Source organism: Ambystoma mexicanum, chromosome 7q (genome assembly GCF_040938575.1).
Source record: "Ambystoma mexicanum isolate Mex_15411 chromosome 7q, UKY_AmexF1_1, whole genome shotgun sequence".
Classification (NCBI taxonomy): Eukaryota; Metazoa; Chordata; class Amphibia; order Caudata; family Ambystomatidae; genus Ambystoma; species Ambystoma mexicanum.
Window position 1 is genome coordinate 952,608,723 of NC_090941.1, and position 20,133 is coordinate 952,628,855.

The 20,133-nt window shown below is 47.4% G+C and overlaps 1 protein-coding gene across 6 annotated transcripts in view; it reads right to left on the bottom strand.

The window, feature by feature from the left end:
* Positions 1 to 20,133, bottom strand: part of MYO7A (myosin VIIA) — a 1,239,317-nt gene that overhangs the window by 541,851 nt on the left and 677,333 nt on the right. For all 6 annotated transcript variants that reach the window (XM_069640000.1, XM_069639997.1, XM_069640001.1 and 3 more), the window contains 3 exons: positions 18,182 to 18,324; positions 10,324 to 10,437; positions 9,721 to 9,874 (listed from right to left, as the gene is read on the bottom strand). In XM_069640000.1, the coding sequence (XP_069496101.1) occupies positions 9,721 to 9,874; positions 10,324 to 10,437; positions 18,182 to 18,324 (411 nt within the window). The remainder of the gene's footprint in view (positions 1 to 9,720; positions 9,875 to 10,323; positions 10,438 to 18,181; positions 18,325 to 20,133) is intronic.

Below are 20,133 nucleotides of genomic sequence, written 5' to 3' on the forward strand. Positions count from 1 at the left end.
TAGAAACATCCATAGCCACTAGAAAGGCACATGCCTACACCAAGGGCTGCCAGGCACCCATTGGATTGCACTCCAATGGAGAAGTCTTTTCAGCTGGACACACAAAAATGGATGCCTGGTCTGGGCTAGGGCATATTTTCAGCAAGTGTACATGGGTCACTGGGCCATCTCTTGCTTATGAAATGTCCTTTCAATTAGTGTGTTTTATTACTTTTCTGTAGTGTGTTTCTTGTATATAATTGTATGGCACTAGTAGATCAGGACACTGCATGGCTTAAATGGTAACAATTATAATCGAGAATAGGACAAGAAAATGAGTCCCAAGGGACTGAAATACTCCAGGTGATAGGGAGGCAATGGGGATTATTAGGAAGTGAAGAACAGGGAGCTTGCAAAACCACTTCCAGCATTAGTTCCCAATTTCTCTGTGGATCTAATCGAGGTGGAGATGCACGAAGGCCCTCAGAGAGCAGGGCGATTGATTCCAGTGTAATATGTTATAGCGATAACCCCTAGGTTCGGAGGCGGGCACGGCAAGTAATGACATGCCAGCCCGAGTGTAAAGTAAGAGCACAGCACTGACTGGGCCTAAATACATGGCAGACCTGGGAGAGAGGCACAGGAGGCCGGCTGAGAATGTGGGCAGTTAGTGGCAGATTCCACCTGGGTTCTGGGCTCCTGATTGGTCAGTCCCTGTTCCCTGGGTTTTGGTATAATGTAAAGTGGTCTTGTGTAGCTCTTTTCTGCCTTTTTAGAGGTCTCTGCAGATGAAGAGGGAAACTGCTGCCTCCTACAAAGGAGCTTCAGGAGACCACAGCACCAAAGTGAAGCACATTTTCACCCAGAGCGTCTGCAACAACCAGGTTTCTCTGGAACACAAATGTGTAAGAGTAGGAATAATAACTTTCCTGGAATAACCAAGATTAAAGGCTCATCCAAGGTAAGGGATCCATTTAAGGCAAATATGTGATTTGCCGTGCACACGACAGGAGCTGTGTTGTTATTTGGAATCCTCCGATTTGACTGTTGCTCTGGGAAAATTATGTAAATGTTGAAAAGAGAGGTTTTCTGCTAATTGTCTGATAAGAAAAAAGGCAGTTTCAGCCGCTAGCATTCACATCGCCACCACTTGTAAGCATAGAGATCGTACCCAGCCATACTCTCGCCGGCCAATCACATCACTACCACTTGTAAGCATAGAGACCGGACCCAGCCACACTCTCGCCAGCTAATCAGATCTACCACTTGTAAGCAAAGAGACCGGACCCAGCCACACTCTCGATGGCCAATCACATCACTACCACTTGTAAGCATAGAGACCGGACCCATCCACACTCTCGCTGGCCATTCACATCGCAACCACTTGTAAGCATAGAGACCGGACCCAGCCACACTCTCACTGGCCATTCAAATCGCGACCACTTGTAAGCATAGAGTCTGGACCAAGCCACACTCTCGCTGGCCATTCACATCGCGACCACTTGTAAGCATAGAGACCGGACCCAGCCACACTCTCCATGGCCAATCACATCACTACCACTTGTAAGCATAGAGACCGGACCCAGCCACACTCTCGCGGGCCATTCAAAGATTTGTACTTTTGCATTGCTGATTACACCACAGCCACTGCAACTCCTAACAGAATCCTGGAATCCAGAACCAGACATTTTCCTCTCCAAAATGGAGTAGAAGTCTGTATTACAGGGGGCAGTGCCCTGCACCACAACACCCACAAGCTCCACCTGGGAGTAACTTTCAGGGCATGTGCTGTGCAGACATATGGTGTGAAACGAAACACAATGGATCAACTCAGGTCACCATGGTCACCACATCGGCTCCTCTTACATAGTGTTGCTTATTTAGTTTATTTTATTTATTTATTGTGCCTTTGTAAGGCGCTTATATGTCAAGAAATTGTGTGTCAAAGCGCCCACAGGGCAACCGGGAGGGAACATGGGAGCAAAAGGCAAATATAATAACAATGATGAGTAGACAGAGTGGTCCGTCTAGGCCTTGTGAGCATTCAGAATGTGCAAGTGCAGAGAAAGAGAAGGGACAAAGGACGGGGGTAAGTGCTAGGAGTTTCACAGAGGGGAAGTGCAAGGGAGTCAGTTGCAAGCAACAGTTAGTGCCTGGCAGAGATCACTTGGTATAGAGTGGTCACCTGCTAATACAATAAGTGAAGGCCTGTGAGGCAGCACAGGCTAATGCACACCAAAAGGCAACTGCTGGGTGTGGGCGGAGGCTGAGGGCAATTGTAGGGGAAGGCGAGGACCCAGAAGGACACATAAGGGTCCTGGTCACCAATCTCAGTGATTGTGGGGTTTAGTATGAGAGAGAGAAGGGGAAGGAGGAGGTGAAGGGGAAAGTCTTGAGGAGCTTCCGAAATTTGAGGAGATCCGTCTCAAGACAGAGAGGAAGGGGGAGGCTGTTCCAGAGGAGGGAACCAGCCGAGGTAAAAAGAGATCGGCCACCCGCTCTCTGTTTAGGGAAGCGCTTGACACACACAGAGTTGGAGCTGGAGGAGTATAAAGATCTGGAGGGAGATTATTTGGTGAGAGCCAGTTGTAGATAGCGTGGTCCCTGACCCCAGGCAACCTCATGGATGATGCAGATGGATTTGTATTTGATGCTTGCAGTAACCAGGAGCAAGTCGAGAGAATTTAGGGCTGGAGAGCTACGGTCCCTGGGCTTAGGGCCAAGGATACGTTTTACTGCCCTATTCTGGATAAACAGGAGGGGGTGGAGAGAGTACCAGAGCTCTAGAGACATTGGGCCTCATTCCGAGTATGGCGGTAAGGGATAGCGGCCACCGGTAACGAGACCGGTGGCGGTGATCCCTTACCGCCATATTCCGAGTTCCCTTTGCGCCCTCGCCCTTAACGCCTGCTTTGAGCAGGTGTTAAAGTCGAGGGCGCAAAGGGGCCTCCAAGCCAATAACGGTGACCGTAATGAACGGTCACCGTTATTTGCATCTTCCCCATTCCCATTGAGCCCTATGGGGGCTCATTTGGGAATGGGGAAGAGCCTTGGTGAATGGGGAATTACCGCCCCGCCAACCTTGGAATGGGGCGGTAATTCCGCCATCCACCAAGGCGCTGGCGGTCCGGGTACGGCGTCAACCAAGGCGTTAATAGCGCCATTGGTTAGCGCCGTACTCGGAATGAGGCCCAATGAGTTTATGGGAAAATGTGAGGAATGGAAGGATACCTCTGAGGAGGTGGAATTGAAAATGGGCCTTCTTTGGCAGGATGTGAGGGAGGAAGGAGAGAGATGAGTCAAAAATGACTCCAAGGTTTCTGGCTTCAGATGAGGGAGAAGGGGGAGAGCCCATAGAGGGTGGCCAGAGTGAAGGGAAGAAAGAAGGGTCAGGAGTCCCAATAGGAAGGATCTCAGTCTTGCTGGTATTGAGGCAGAGATCATTAGAGGCACACCAGGACTGGTTGGCAGATAGGAAGTCAGGAATGATAGAGGAAGTAAGGAGAGGATCAGAGGGAAGTTTGAAGAAGAGTTGCGTGTCATCTGCATAACACTGGAATTAAGGGGAGAAAGTGGAAATTAGGTGAGCAAGCGGGGCAAGATAGATGTTAAAAAGGTAGTGTGAAAGGTTGGAGCCCTGGGGAACTCCACAGCTGGGGATAGAGGTGGGAGAGGAGAAGGACCCCATGATAAACTGTGAGGGCCGGTCAGTGAGGAAGGAGGTCAGCCAGTCCAGTGCCCGTTCGGAGATACCAAGGGTATCATGGAGCCATTTTATGAGGCTGGAGTGGTTGACCGTATCAAATGTAGAGGAGCGATCAAGTAGAATGAGAACAGTGGGAGAGTTAGAGTCAAGAAATGTGAGCAGTTCTTCACGGGTGTTCAGGAGAGCAGTTTCAGTGCCTCTGGATGCTCGGTATGATATATGATATGGCATTTATAAACACGCCTATACACAAGTGTTTCGAGGTGCAACGAGGCAATGTAGGGGGAACAGAGGGAAGACAGAAAACGATCTTACTAGGCCAGGTGTCATTCAGATTGCACAAGTGCATGAGAAGGGGGAAAGGGAAAGGGAAAGTACATGTGGGAAGGGAGAGAGGAAAGTGCAGTACATGGGATGGTAGCATAAATAGATAAATAAAATAGCCGGATGGTGGCAAGTACAAGGTAAGAGCAGACATAAGTGCATGTAGGGCGACTGTAGGGATACAGAATACAGTCCCCAGGTGTGGTGGAAGCCAGGGAGGAAGTGCAGGTGTGGCCTGGGCCCGAGGTCAGAAAGGGTGGCCAGGTAGCCAGAGTAGATTCAGCAAGGAATTCAGCAGGGGATAGGGGAGAGAAAGCAGAAGCAAAGAGGAAGGTTTTGAGGTGCTTCTGGAACCGGAGGTGGTTCTCCTCAAGTTTCAGGGAGGCATGAAGGCTGTTCCATAGGGAGGCCCCTGCCGAGGAAAGAGATCTACCACGAACTTGTTGCTTGGAGAAGCGACTGACCCTGAGGGAGTTGGAGGCGGATGAGCAAAGAGCTCGAGAAGGAAGATATTAAGGAAGAGAGAGTTGAAGATATTGCGGCCCCAGAAGGCCTTGTGGACAATCCAGAGGGTTTTGAACTTACACCTTACAACCACTGGGAGCCAGTGCAGAGATTTCAGTCCTGGAGAGATACGGTCCCTGGGCTTGAGGCCAAGGACAAGTCTCGCAGTCCTATTCTGGATGAGTTGCAGAGGGCAGAGAGTAGAGGCAGGTAAGATTTAGATAGAGGCTGTTGCAATAGTCCAGCCTAGTTAGAACCAGGGCTCTAGAGACAGTGAGCTTCTGGGGGAAGGAGAGGGAAGGAAGAATACCTCTGAGGAGGTGCAGCTGGTAGTGTGACTTCTTAGAAATGTCAGAGATGTGAGGAGAGAAGGAGAGTGTGGAGTCGAAGATGACCCCAAGGTTTTTAGTCTTGCAGGTGGGAGCAGGAAGATGGCCGAGAGAGGCAGGCCAGAGAGCTGCAGGGAAGGAGGGAGTGGGTGTTGCAATGAGTAGAATCTCAGTCTTACTGGCATTAAGGCAGAGGGCACACCACTCCTGGATAGCAGACAGACAGTTCGGAGGTGAGGGTAGGAGAGGAGGAGGTCGAGGGTAGCCTGAAAATGATCTGGGTATCATCCGCATAGCACTAAAAGTTGGGGCAGAGAGTGGCGATGCGGTGGGCAAGGAGTGCCAGGTATTGGTTGAACAGCCAGGGAGAAAGGTTAGATCCCTGGGGGTCACCACAGGTAGAGAAAAAGATATCAGAGAGGAAGGACCCAAGTTGGACCTGGGTGGGTTGGTCGGAGAGGAAGGAGGTCAGCCACACCAGAGCCTGACCAGCGATACCCAGGTTGTCTCGGAGACGGTTGAGCAGGATGGCATGGTTGACAGTGTCAAAGGCAGAAGAGAGATCAAGCAAGATGAGGACACACGGGGTGTTGGAGTTGAGGTTGGAGAGTAGGTCTTCACGGATGTTCAGGAGAGCAGTTTCCATGCTTCTGGCAGCTCTGAAGCCAGACTGATGGTCATGAAGACAACCAACAGATTTGGTGTGGAGATTAAGCTGGGAGATGGCCAGTTTCTCCAAGAGCTTGCCCAGGAAGGGAGTGATGGATATTGGGCAATAGTTAGCCGGGCAGGAGGGGTCAGCAGACGGTTTCTTGAGAGGAGGGTGCACAAGGGAGTGCTTCAGGCGGGGGTGGGAAGACTCCAGTGGCGAAGGAGTGATTGCAGAAATCAGCCAGGGCAGGAGCCAGGGAGTCAATGTGGTCCTTGATAGTTTTGGAGGAACAGGAGTGAACCTGTTTCGACAAGACTTTCATAGATCGGACTTGTCTAGAAACCTTGTCTGCAGAGAAAAGAGGAAAGGCAGAGAAGGAGGGAGGGGGGTGGCAGCAGAAGGGCCAGAGTAGGAGCGGGGAATGGAGGGAGGGAGGCGATAGGAGGAGAGTGAAGACAGGATGCCCTGAGTATTAGTAGTGAAATGAGAGGCCAGTGCCGTGCAGAGGGCCTGGGAAGGTACAGGAGAAGTAGAGACTGCGGCAGGGTTGTCCATTTCCTTGCAGAGAGTTCAGCCGAGTTGTTAGATGCCGCAGAGATGCAGGCTTGGATATGAGCTCTCTTCTTGGTGAGGACAGAGAGCCGGTATTGCCTTTAGAGCAAGTGGCAGGCCAGTTTGTCAGAGGATGAACATGAAGCACGCCATTTCCTCTCCAGATTAATGGTTGTGTAGGCAACCAACAAGCTCAGTATGCTGGGTCAGTTGGGGGAAGACCAGCTTTTCCAAGAGTTTCCCCAAGGAAGGGGGTGATAGAGATGGGGTGGTAGTTAGATGGACATGAGGGGTCGGTAGAAGGCTTTTTCAGGAAGGGGCACACATGAGAGTGTTTGAGGGAAGAGGGAAAAGTCCCAGTAGCAAGAAAGGGATTGTAGAAATCAACAAGTGCAGGGGCAAGGGAGCCAATATTGTCCTTAATAGTTCTGGAAGAACAGGGGGAGACCTGTTTGGAGGAGACCTTCATAGAGCGGACAACCCTAGTGACCTCATCTGATGTGATAGGGAAGGAGGAGAGAGAGGCTGGGGAGGTTGAGAGGCAATAAGTGGCAGGGGGATGGGAGATGGGGAGGGTAAAGGGAGGAAGAGAGAGTGCTCAGTGTGGCCAATGCATTGCAGAGGGTCTGAGATGGAAGAGGCGAGGTCGAGACGGAATTGTTTGCTAGTTCCTTTCAGATTTTAAAGAGTTCAGCCGTGTTGTTGGATGCTCCAGAGACACAAGCCTGGGTGTGGGCCCTCTTCTTGGAACAAATGGAAAGTCAGTATTGCCTTTGGAGAAGGCGACAGGCCAGTTTGTCAGAAGATGAGCTTGAGGTCTGCCACTTCCGTTTCACAGCTCTGCATTTGTGTTTCAGGGCTGCAAGATCAGAATCGTTCCAGGTGTTATGCTTGGTGGCATGTTTCAGGTGGATCCTCATAACTGGGGCAAGAATGTTGAGATTATCAGTGATGGCGAGATGGAGGTTGCTGAGAGTCAGAGGTAGAGTCTACAGTGGGAGGAGGGGGGATGAAGGTGGATGCAAAGGCAGCAACTGACACTCGTTTCATCGGGCGGATGTCCGTGAATGAGGTTGGCAGAGCTGGGGGAGGTGCAATCACAGGCAGAGAGGACCCAGGTGAGAGGAGAGGAGGAAGTGGTCTTACCAGGAAAGCGTTGTGGCGAGTTGGGAGGAGAGCAGAAGATGAGTGTGGGAAAAGGAATCGAGGGTGTGTCCAGTCGAGGTTGTAGGTCCAGAGGGGAGGATGGAGAGGGAGAGCGAGGTACAGAGGTCACGGAAGAGAGTGAACACTTTGATTGAGGAATCAGAGTGGATGTTGATGTCACCTAGAATAAGGAGTTTAGAGGTAGATGTCAGAAGAGAGGAGGAGAAATCATCTAATTCTGAGAGGAACAGGATGATGGAGCCAGGTGGCCTGTAGATAGTGGCAATGGCCAAGGAGGAAGAAGGCGAGATGACCAGCTGGCAGACCAGGCTCTCGAAGGAGGAGTATGGCTGGGTGGGTATGAGGCAAGAAGGGACCCATGCAGGGAAGATCAGGGCAACCCCACTGCCAGCACGGTTAGGGTGAGGCTTAGAGATGATCTTGTAGCCCTCAGGGAGAAGGGATTCAAAAGCAGTGACTGAGCTGGCACTGAACCAAGTCTTGGTAAGAGCGAGGATATCAAGGTCAAGGTCTTCGACGAGGAAGCAGATGTCGGCAGAGTGTTTGATAGCAGAGCGAGCATTAAGCGTGGCTAAATGAAGCAGGTCACTGTCTTTGAATTTTTTCTGAGGGGTACAGGGGCGTGGTACACCTGTCGGAGGAGAGGCAAGGGGACAGAGAGAGAGGATGAAGGAGTAATAGGTGTAGGAAGAAAGTTGATGAGGGATGGCAAGTGCCGGTCGAGGAGAAGGAGGTTGGGTTGAGGGCCTTGAGCCATGATAGTGCCATTGCGATAGCATTAATGATACACCTGGATGATGAGAAGCCCGCCAGGAGTACTTCCCATCTAGTGCCACCATTAATGGGTGAGGGTGAGAAAGGAGAGAAAGTAGAGATAAAATGAGGCATCCAAAGATATAGAGAGGGGACAGAGAAGAGGTTATCAGTGACAATCTGTCTGGAAGCTGCACTGGCATAGGTATCTGCAATGTGTAGACCAGGGTTAGTTGTCAGGATGTCTTTTTCTAACTTTTTCCTTCTAGACCTCGTGAGAGAAGGAATATTGGTGATAGTATAGTAGTTAGAATAGATAGGGGGGTGGTGAGTGCCATGGGGGTGGCAAAGAGATAAGGATGGAGGATAGGAGAGACTAAATGGCACAGGCACAAACTCACCAGGTGGCCTGGTAGCCAAAAAAGAGAGCAAACAGATGCAGTAGAAACAGTTGAGTACAAGAATGGGGGTGTAGAGTTGTTAGAAACACACACCTAGGTTCAAAATGTCCACAAAGTACAGAAATGCAATGCAACATGGGGGTGTGGAGTTGTTAAAAACACACACCTAGGTTCAAAATGTCCACAAAGCACACTCATGCAATGCATAATGGGGGTGTAGAGTTGGTAAAAACACACAGCTAGATCTGAAATGTCCACAAAGTACACAAATGGAGTAAGAGAAAAAGAAAGGTGGTGTGGTAAGACATAGCAAAAGCAGCAATAATTGACATAAGGCACAGCTAGGTTCAACATTAATGAATTCATGTATTAGTGTATCGGCATCAAGTAGTCCAGAACATGACTCAGGAGATGGGAGAACAATGCTCCAGGAGGTCACAATTTTGTGGAGTAGCTGGCTACAGCTGGGAACTATTCCATGAAGGTTTTGGGCATCACGAGGTGGTGTGGGGAGGTGATGGGAGGCCTTGCGGGCCCTGTCAAGGCACTGGCAGGTCCGGACATGGACCTTGATGAGGGGCCTTGGGTAGGGGGGTCCGGAATTCACCTGTCAGCTTCCTGATTGGCCCTGAAGTGATAAGAGGTGCACAATCAGCATGCGGGCTGGGCAGGACAAGGCAGTACTCCAGTGCTAACAAAGGCAGTGGCCATGTTGGGGGAGTCAGATCCCACTTGCACACAGCCCACACAGCCCAAATGGGTGTCATTCCTCGACAGGAAGATGTAGCAAGGCGAGTTACCCTTTACCAGCCTCCTTAGCAACTGTAAGCAAGTAATGTGAAAACTACAAAATCTGGTGGTCTTTCTCTGATTGCAGCAACTTCCACATTGGTGCCCCAGGTATATCTTCTTTCAGTTCATTCCAGGATCATGATTGGACTGTATTCATACTTGCCACTGCAAATCCATTCTTCCATATATTGCAAACACAATGAGATTTTCTTGTTCTTGAGTCCGGATCCAGAAAAGACCTCTACAATTAACTCCTACCTCACTGAAGGAGGAAGGTTTAATTTCTGTGGGCACAATAACATGACGACGAATGTAAATCCCAATAGAATGGATGAAACTGGGAACCCCATTATCCTGGTCAAATTCCTCAAAGCTCTCAATTCTTTTAATCAAGGCTGCACCTTCACCTAAATGAAGGCTACCTGAACTAGTACGGTCCTCTTGCCCAAGAGAATTTTGAGGAACTCCTGCTAAGGTTGGATTAATATGGGAAGGCAAACCATAGACACTTTCCCCATTTTACAAAATATAAAAAGAAAGAACTGCAGCGTTCAACCATACCTTCATAGCGCAAATTCCCCATGTGCAGTATGGCAGCGAGGAGCCTTGAGATCTCCCAGTTCTCTGTGTCTGTAAACATTAAGACTTTCATGGCAGAGCGAATGTTTGCATACTCCTTGGTGTCGTCCCGCCCATCACAGGTGGTGCAGTGGCCCTGGCATTCAAACAGACAAGGTTTGTTTGGTTATCAAAGACTGCAATTACAGATAGTGTATCAATACTAGTAGGTGTAGATGTTCATGTGATAAGAAGTGTGTGTGGGGAGAGTGTCTTTGTGACAGAACAAGCCTATTTGTGCTTGTTTGTGTGATTGCATGTGTGCAAGTAATTGTGTAAATTTGAGAATCTGTTTGTGACCTGGCATATTTGTGTGGGTGCGTGCTTCTTTAACTGAACCTGTGAAAGTGGTTGTCTAGTTGTGAACATATGTGTGTGTTCTAGCTTATTTTCCTGAGTGCTAGTATGCGTGACTGCGTGTTTGTGAGTGTGCAATTGTGAGTGCAGGTTGTGAAGTAGATAAAATTGCCCAAATAGTAAACTTCTCATCCAACAGTCTAAGCTCAGGGATGAGGCCTGAGCAGCACTCAGCTGAGCTCCTCTTACCATTGCGAGGTAGTTGTAGTCAGTGGCCTTTCCCAGACCCAGCTTCCTCTTCTGGTCTGACGTCATGCCTTGCAGCATACAGTAAAATACATGGTAATTCCTCTCATCCTGTGCCTAAATAACAAGATAGCTATTAATGATTTTAGAAAACAAGGGCTTAGGTTCTAGAGTTAGGCCAAAGGATAGCTAGATATTTTCTTTTGCCATGGGCACCTAACTAATGGGTTCGAGCAGAATTCTCTGTTATTAAAGTGGTTTCCTTGTTGTATTTTCAATTACGTGTCTGCTGACATGAGTAGATGGGGGATGTATTCTGTCATTTGGGACCGCAGAGAAAGGAACCCTGGGCACCCCGCAAATTGATCAAAACATGTACAATTGTGCAGAAGTCTTCATTTAGTAGTGGACGGTACACAAAGAAATACCAGACATACAAAGATATAAAAATTACACAAATTATAAAATACACAATTGATTTGTAGAAAGTGGAAAATATAGAAACAAAGATACACGTTTTGCCAGTTACATTATTGAAAAGTAAGAAATGAAAAAGCATCAAAAGGTACAAAGGAAGACAAATAATATTCCAAACAAGGTAATTTTCATGCATGGGGATTGAGCAACTTTAAAAGATGGGGTTTTAAGGCTTGCAAAAATTAAATAAGATTTGGAAGACACCAGTTGAACCAAAGTGAGTTTGGGGGTGCTGCTAAGCAGGCTGCAAGATGGTCGCCAACTTCGGATTCTCTGCATCCGCCATACACGTACACAGTTGCCTACCTGGTGATCAATGCACACGCCATCATCTGATTGCAGGGTCTGGAAGCGGAGATGCCTGGGTGGCTCGTTGCCACTTTGGTAGCCAGCGATGCGGTCATTGATGAGGTGCAGACGGCGGGAGAGAGTTCCCGCTCACAGGAGTAGGCTCACCCACAAGGGAGTCCTGCTATGCTCCAGTCTGAGAACAACTTGCCTTGGCTGGGCAGGAGTATGAAGGAATACCGAGCTGTCGGCGATGTTGCACCAACAACCGTTGGATCACCTGACAACTAATCGGGTGAATTAATGAAGGGTGCCTCCTCTCAGAGGTGGTGATTGAGATCCGGAATGGCCGGCCTCTGAGTGCAGGCGGGCGCCGTGGTGCAGAGGCTGTAGGGAGAATCCCCGGCTAATGCTCTAGGGGCTGGTGAACATTCGGCAGAAGAGAGGGGAACTGGGAGCCGCGTCACTGCGGTACCCAGCCATGCCAGCCCATAGGTTCCTAGACAGCGGCCTGTGTCTTTGCAATTATCTGACTGCCGCCTCCAATCAACCACTGTGGGTCACCATGTCTGCAAATGAGAGCTGCCTGCTGGCTGCCGCGAGCAAGTGCTCTTGTTGCAACTGAGGCCTCACAAGTGTGCAGGTTCATCAGGGCCAACCGTCTTTTGTGTACCATTATACCCCTACGGTTAGGGATGACAATTGTTCCTTTGGCTGAAGCAAGCCACAATTAGCCCTGTTGTTATTACCTCATCAGGGCTGCCTCCATTGCCGTCCCTGGCGCAATGAGGGATGCCATGAGGATGGGTGTGTTGCTCCCCTCGTGCTGATCATCAGGGAGGCCATCATGATGAAAAGGTGGAGGCCATAATAACAGGCAAATCAACATGGAAGCATTCACCCGGTAGGTTAGCACAACATAATCAGTACCAGCCCCAAGCCCTATCTCAAGACCTTACCCACAAGAGCAAGATACCCCTGACCTATGACAGATGCTAGAGAGTCTGCAGACAGGATTTTCTTCAGGCTTCAGTGAATAATAAGCCAGACAACATCACCACAAATATTACCATACTAAACTCCAAAATGGAGCGAGCAAGCGCCTGGGTGATGGAAGTGGAGAATCGCATTGGGACAGCTGTAGATTACATCCAGTCAATCAACACACTGTTGTCTGTGATGAAATGAGCCCTGTTAAAATGTGATGACTTGGAGTCTTGCTCGAGGAGAAATAATATCCATATAGTGGGGCAACAAGAACAATTGGAAATGGGCCCATGGAAACTGCAGTGGAAGCAATTCTCAGGGAAGTGCTCTGGGGGCCAACCCTCTCGGAGATATTTGTTGTGGAACGTGCTTATAGAACGCTGACTACTAGGCCTAAACCGGGCGCACCCACCTCTAAATCAGTCATTGCATGGCTAGTGAATTTTAGGGACTATGACACAATTGTGTGGCTGTCCAGGTAGAAGGGCCTGCAACGTTTTGTTTCGACCACCATCAACATGTATCCAGATTTTTCTACAGCAATCCAACAGGAAAGGAGATCCTTTGTTGGGGTCAAGAAACTCCTGAGAGACAGGTCAATCCAGCACGCTATGCTTTTCCTAGTACGCTTGCAGTTCCAGTATGCAGGCAAAACACATTTTTTTTACAGTGCCAGAAGAAGCAACAGCCTTCATAGAAGCTAACATCTCGCTCCCTGGATGGTCCCACTAATTCGACCTTGAAAACCGGAGACGTTTTAGGCTACATGTAGTGCCATGTGCGGTCTAGCGCACCTACAGAGACTGCGTTGTGTATTGGTGCTAACTAAATGATATGTGTGCTTATCATTCTTGTCTTTTACCTTGGAAATACTTAGAGGCAAATGTTAGTAACTTGGGTATATTCATCATCTTAAATATTGGAATGTGCTAGGAACAGAGGTTAGAGCATGAAGTGGTGACCGCCCCTAATGCAAGGGTTGCCAAATGGATGGAGCAGCTTGGTTTAGAGTTTTGGTTGGGGCGACGGGTGGGGTTGACATCACCCTGATTGGGAGGGAGATGATGGAGGGTTGGGAAGGTGTTAAGAATGTTTCTTTCTTATAAATCACTGCTCGAGCAGACACGTTATTTAGTTGTTCAAAAGCAGCTCTACTCCTTTTTGGTGTATGGGGAATAACAGTACAGACCATGGCCATATGATGCCCATTACTCAGTGAACACCTGATATTAGAATAATGAGTTGGAACATTTGAGAACTGGGGAACCACTCCAAAGCAAGTGGGGGTTGCAGCCTATATAAATAGGCACAAGGTAAATGTTCTCCTCCTTGAGGAGACACATGTTCTGGGTGGATCTAACATGAACTTTTCTAAATCATGGGGACTGCATCAGTGCTGTACCACATACCCCTCCCAATCCAGAGGGGACCTTACTTTGATTCATAAATCCATTCAATTCAGACTGCTCAACAAGCACTCGTAAGGCAAGTTTATGCATTGTTACCTGGCTAATACAGAATTGCCGTTAGTGAACTCATATGTCCTAACCTGGATGAGCCTGGTTTCTATGCCACTATAGGAGATGTACTGGAAGCATACTTGCGGACTCCTATCATATATGGGGGGGGAGATATAAACGCCATCCTCAAATCAGCAGATTGATAGGACGTGTACAGAACCCAGACCACCATTCATGGCTTCCTGCAGTATCCAGTGGCAAGTTGAGAGATTAGAGTTGTGTGATGTCTGGAGAATACTACACCCTGATGTTCGGGAATTCACATATTATTCCTCTGTACATGACATGGCCTCCAGGATCGACCTATTCCTGATAGCTGATCGGCTGGTGGAGAGGGTGGGGGCCACTGAAATTTTGCCACGTAGATATTCTGACCATTCTCCCATAACATTGCAGATTCAATTGGGTGATCGGACATTGGACCGCATGGCCTGGAGGTTTAAATCGGTAGCGCTCCAAGGTCTGGTGTTTAAGACTGATCTCGAGAGCAACATCCACAATTATTTGGTTCCATGTGTTAAAATCGCAGCAAAAATGGCAGTGAACACAAAATATCGCGGCAAAAAGGCCATGGAATTGACGCCGCAATCCATGTAAAGAATGTGGGGGAAACCCACGCAACCCCCGGACCCATGATACTATTAAGGGGAGCTGGGGACATCCCCGCAACCCCTGCTCCCCTTAAATGGTGTACCTTTAACAGGTCAAACCACAGCATTTTTGCCGCGATTTTTTGTTCACGTGACATTTTTGCTGCAATTTTATCACTGCATACCAATTATTCCGAACACAATGACATTAATTCTGTGTCACTAGGCAGACTCTGGCAGGCTTTCAAAGTCTATATTAGGGGGATGGTCATGTCTAGGGAATCCGGGGTTCTCAAGACAATTAGAAGGGACTTACAAGACTGCAAGGGCCGACTGAGAGACCTCGAAAACAGATATGCTATGAACACAGACAATTCCGTATTAGCTGATATACATGAGAAACTAGACCTTTTCAGGGAGCATGCCAAAGAGAAATACAATATTTTGCAAGACCAGCTGCTGCTAGGAAATATGGAGGGGGCACTGTCCAGGTAGAGTGCTGTCGAAGTTAATATCTACTGAGAGAGGCCCTACACAAGTACTCTCTCTACATGACAACCAAAACATGCCTAAGTATACGGACTGTGACGCTAACCTGGTCCTCAATAAATCCTTTTCCACCCCATAGCCAGCATCTCTCTGATGGTATAGCAAGTATTGATGCTCTCTTGGAGAACATACTGCTCTCCAGCCTCTCTGAGGATGCCAGGGTGCAGATTAATGGCCCGTTTATGGTGGAAGTGATCATGCAAGTCGCTGAAGGGCTCCCTAGAAACAAGGCCCCGGGCCTGGCTGGGTTGATTGCAAAATTCTACAAGGAGTTTAATGCGATCCTAGCCCTGGCAAGGTGTGGGAGGAAGCGCCGGGGAAAGGGCTACTCCCTGAGACACTCCGGGAGGTGATCATAACAGAACTTCTCAAGTCAGAGAAACCAAGTGACGAATGTGTCTCTTATCGCCCATTGTCATTGATGAATGTAGACACCAAGATCTATGCCAAAGTTATCGCTCCCTGGCTCCTTCCTTTGATGGCCTATTTGATACACCAGGACAAATGCCGGTTTTGCCCTCAGGAGGTCTACCTCCCTGAATATTAGACGTCTTTTCAATATTATGGTGCACATTTAACCAGAAGTCTCAGCATTGGTGGTGATGCTCGATGCGCAAAAAGCATTTGATATGGTGTCCTGGGAATATCTCTTTGCAGTTTTGTGCAAATGTGGACTCAGGGAGCAGATGGTGAAATACATACCACTGCTCTAATACAAGCCCTAGAACTAGGGTGCAAGTCTACCCATTCACATCAGAGAGGTTTGAACTCGGGAGTGGAACGCGTCAGGGCTGCCCCCTGTCACTTTTACTCTTTGCGCTAGCTATAGAACCAATGGCTGATCTGGTTAAGGAGCAACATGGGACTCGAGGATCCGCATTATGGGGTCTCCTGAGGTAATCTTGCTCTATGCAGATGATGTTCTCTATATGTCTGAGACCCTCTGATAAATCTAGACCCGATTATGGATGACATCACAAGCTTCGGTAAGTTTTCAGGCTTCACAGTAAATTATTCTAAATCCGAAATCTTTCCACTAACGAACAACACCCCAAGGCCAATGGGGGCATACCCCCTGAAATGGGCACCCAATGGCAGCAAATATTTGGGACTAGTAGTGTCCAGGGGTAAAGAGTGCCAACTCAACAACAACTACAAAGCACATGAAAAGTATGTTGTGACTAAAATTGGCAAATGGAAGAGCAGCTGTCAATAGCAGGCAGACAGGCTCTAATAAAAGTTATTCTTATACCGAAAGTCCTGTATCTCTTTGCAAATGTACCACTGTGGCCAGGGAAATGGTTCATTAAGTCCTTGCACAGCGAAATGTCCCAATTCCTCTGAGAGGCGGGGATGTCTGCAAGAAATGGGAGGACATGGCCTCCCCATATACTCAAGGGGGCTTTGCTAATCCACACTTTGAAGTATAATGGCTAGCGTTGCAAGCACAGTTTGCAACGTACTAGTATCGAATTGAAGCAATATCTCCACATGTGAAGCTGGAAAAGCTAGCAGCATGTACTTTGGACCTGAGAACATTAATACTAAACACCACATACAAGGAGGACCACGCACATGACCCAATTCAGACCATGCTGAGGGTATGGCAGGCCACGTTCTTGCATAATGACACACAGAACCCATATTATAAATGGCAGCCCCTATGGAGGTTTCCAAACCTTAATCCCACATGGGGCATGTCACTCTGCTTGCAATGGGAGACACTAGGACACTATACACTGGGTGATGTATTCCCAAATGTCTGCTTCCTGACAAGGCAAACATGTAGGACAGAACATAAGAGCACACTCACAGAATTCCAGCAATACTATGGACTTAGGGCTACGGTGTTGACAAGGCGGGAATATTATACGTTTGAGCCTCCCGAAAACAACCTTCTTCAGTTAGTGCCGAATTCTGGTGGCTGACAAAGAATCCTAGCTTCACTTTACAAGATGATTATGAAGAAAGCACCTGTCTCATGTTATGTTATTTGGAATTTATATAGCGCTCAATATATCATTGGTATGACCTCAAAGCGTTGATAGCTTGAACACCCTTGGGGACCGTAGTCCAGGTCAGTTGAGAGAGTAGGGTGTTATAGGGTGCTTGGGTGCACCAGTTATGTAGTCATCGACTTGGCCCTCAGAAATGGACATTGAAATTTCAAATGAGCAATTGGTTAGGATGTGTGCACTCACTAAGCCAGTGTCAATGAATACACGATTCAAGCTGGTTCAGTGCAAAGTGTTTCACAGGTTGCATTATACGCAAGATAGGTTTAAGATATGATATCCTCAGCATGACGATAGTTGCCCACATTGTAAAAGTATTAATGCCTTACGCTATCGGCAGTGATAGATACCCATCTAGCTATGACACCATTGAGCGGCCTCTTTGGGATCTGGGACACGATTGTGGAACGTCACAAAAGATCCTTCCTAAACATGGGCCACATCATAGCTAAGCAGCGTACCCTCTGGAGATGGAAAGACAGACAACCTCCGCCTAAGAAAGACTCGCTGGGGACCTCACCTGGGCCAATGATTGTGAGGAGCCTTTATTGCAACACAACCCGCCTCCTCTAGACCCAAGGGCATTTGGGGCGAGTTCTGTGGCTATCTTGCGCAGTTGTAAATGGTAGGTCATGTTATTGAACTGCATGGATTGGTTTAATATTGAGCCTTGGGCTTGCACATCCTCCCTGATGTGTGCTGATATGTAATCATTTCTTTAATGTTGTACTAGTGCTTTTTGTCTCAATCTCTCAAGCAGGTTGTATAAAGTTTTTTAAAAAAAAGAAACATTAAGTAATTTTCACTGAACAGGAGCCACTGCTGAGGAAGCCTGGTTGGAAAATCTGGCATGATTAAAACTTGGAATTCCCAACCTGAGAGATTTTTTTTTACATTGAACAGTTTCATTGAGCACAGTCATCAATCAATTATGCGCGCACCAATATTTTCAAAACAAGTTTCTATGCAGCCAATAACAATAAGCTACCAGGAGAGAATATCACATGGAGAACAAAATCGAAGAGTGCAAAAAAAATTGAGATATAATTGCCACCCATTCATGGAGGCCAGGCAAAAACATATTTACAACATATAATGAGAACCAGTAGATGCAGAATTAAGTCAGACCATGGCCAAAGCCAACCTGAGAACTTCAGTCTTCCGAAGCCATAGAACCCATGGAAGCCCACATTTTCTCAGACAAGTAGACACATTCAACTAATATGGCCTTAAAAAATATAGCAAAGTTTGGAGTGTGCCTGGGAGTGCTGAGAAAGGCAAGGAAAACAACTTGTCGCTGAGAAATATAAGTGATGTGGCCACCAGAAGGCCAGGTCCACACATGATTGAGAATGCAGTTGCATGGCGGCCAATGAATGTGCAGGCCAGCTATAAAAAATTAAAAGTAACAGACTTAGAAAGGATGAGTTCTCACCTGCCGGCAGACTCGGGATTTCTCCAGCAGATACTGCTCAATCTTTGCCCCTTCGATGGCCCCTTTTTTATTGAAATGGATGTCGATGTATTTCCCAAACCGGCTGGAGTTATCATTGCGGATAGTCTTTGCATTTCCAAAAGCTGAAATACATGACAACCAAAATGAAATAAAATAGGATGTTTTGGGCAGAGTACACATTTTTACTTCAGGAAGGCAACCACCTGGTACGTATCGTAAAAGCATATCGTCAATGAGCAATTATGGCATAACGACTTTTGGGGGAAGCTTGTCATATACCAATTTAGTCTGTGAAGGAAAATCAAAATGCGCCCCCGAGACCACCCTTGCTGCAAATTCCTGGCTGCTGTGCAATCCTTCGCCCTCTCTCCCACATGTGAGGTGGGTGGGAACCCAATGGCTCTTTACTGTCCCACTCAATTCCACCTTCCACTCTGATCTCTAGCCAATACAAATTTGACCACACTAACTCTACTCTGAAGGACATCCATTGGTTGCCCCTCCAGGTCCATGTATAGTTCAAATCACTGATCACCATCTAGAAAGCCCTCCATTCAGGCAGCCATCGCCTCCTAGAAGGAGAATCTGTGCTTAGCCGTTTGAGCACACACTCAAGCACAACGCTTGAGCACAACTATTGAACATGGCACATGTGTATAAATACACAGCAATCTTCGTGGTATATCCTTATTGGATCCTTGCAATTGTTTCGTGCATTGTGTGTTGCGGAATGGCAAATGTGTGCCTAAATTGCATCAGCTGGCGATCCAATATGGAAAGAGCCCCGGATGCCCAAAGCTTGATAGAACAGTGTTTGTTGTGCTCTACTTTTAATATTTGAAGTGTGTACCTATTTTGTGTCAAGTTCTAATAAGTATGCGAACCATGTTGTTGTCCTTTAGCCATGGCATGGAGTTAATGGTCTTTTTATTTTTGTTGAGCTGAATGTGATCTGACAGCTTTGAAAGGTTAGTGGGGCTGGATCTGTTAAGGTTATCAGCTAACTTGGCACACAGCATAATGCCTGTTTTCTTGTGTTTAGCTGAAAGCCATTTGATAATGCAATCTTGATGCGGCACTGAAAGTTTAGCAGGCAGGATTTACTAATGTCATCAGTTAACTTGCCGAGAAACGTGTTGCTTGTTGTTGGAAGAATTACATCAGCAGGCTTTTTATTAGACAATCAACAAAAAGATTAATCATAAAGTTCACCTATTATATGGTGACTTTGCCAGGTTTAAGATGTCATTATTGCACAATTTGGGGATGCATTTGGCATTTTATGGCAGAACCGAAGCGACAATAAGAGACAATATCTTGCATATGGTGACTTGCTAGGCATATGAAGGCATTATTGGGGTGCTCAAGGCTGTACTTGGCATGTGATGTCAGTATCTGCACATACCAGGCTTTACCTTGCATCTGAAGGCATTGATGAGGCTGCATTTGACATGAGATCAAAAACCTTTTAGCTTTGCCAATGCTTGTTTAACTAAAATTGCTACCACTGGCGGCTGCCAGCCATGGGTACAGGCTGAGTTAAGGGTACAAAGCATGGCTGAAGGTTCCAGTGAAAATCCTGCATAAAATCAGGAACTCAGCTCTCTTAGCCTTCTACCCTCCTGAGACTCCATAACAACTCTACACAAAGACAGGTGTCAGGGCTATTGGCTACTCCCTACAATTCTCACTGTGAGAGTCAGGAATCCGTCGCATATATACACATCCTATTTCCCACAGCAAATCTTTGACATCCCAGCAGTCAAAGGGTTACCATGCAATATATGATAACTAACCGCTTTAAAGTGTCAGCAGTAGTAGTGGGTTGGGATGCCTTTCATCAATTGTTAAAATTGACAGATGGTACTCCCCTTTCCATGCTCTTTGAACCCCTATGCATTTGATTGACCCTTCAAAAATGTAATGGTCCC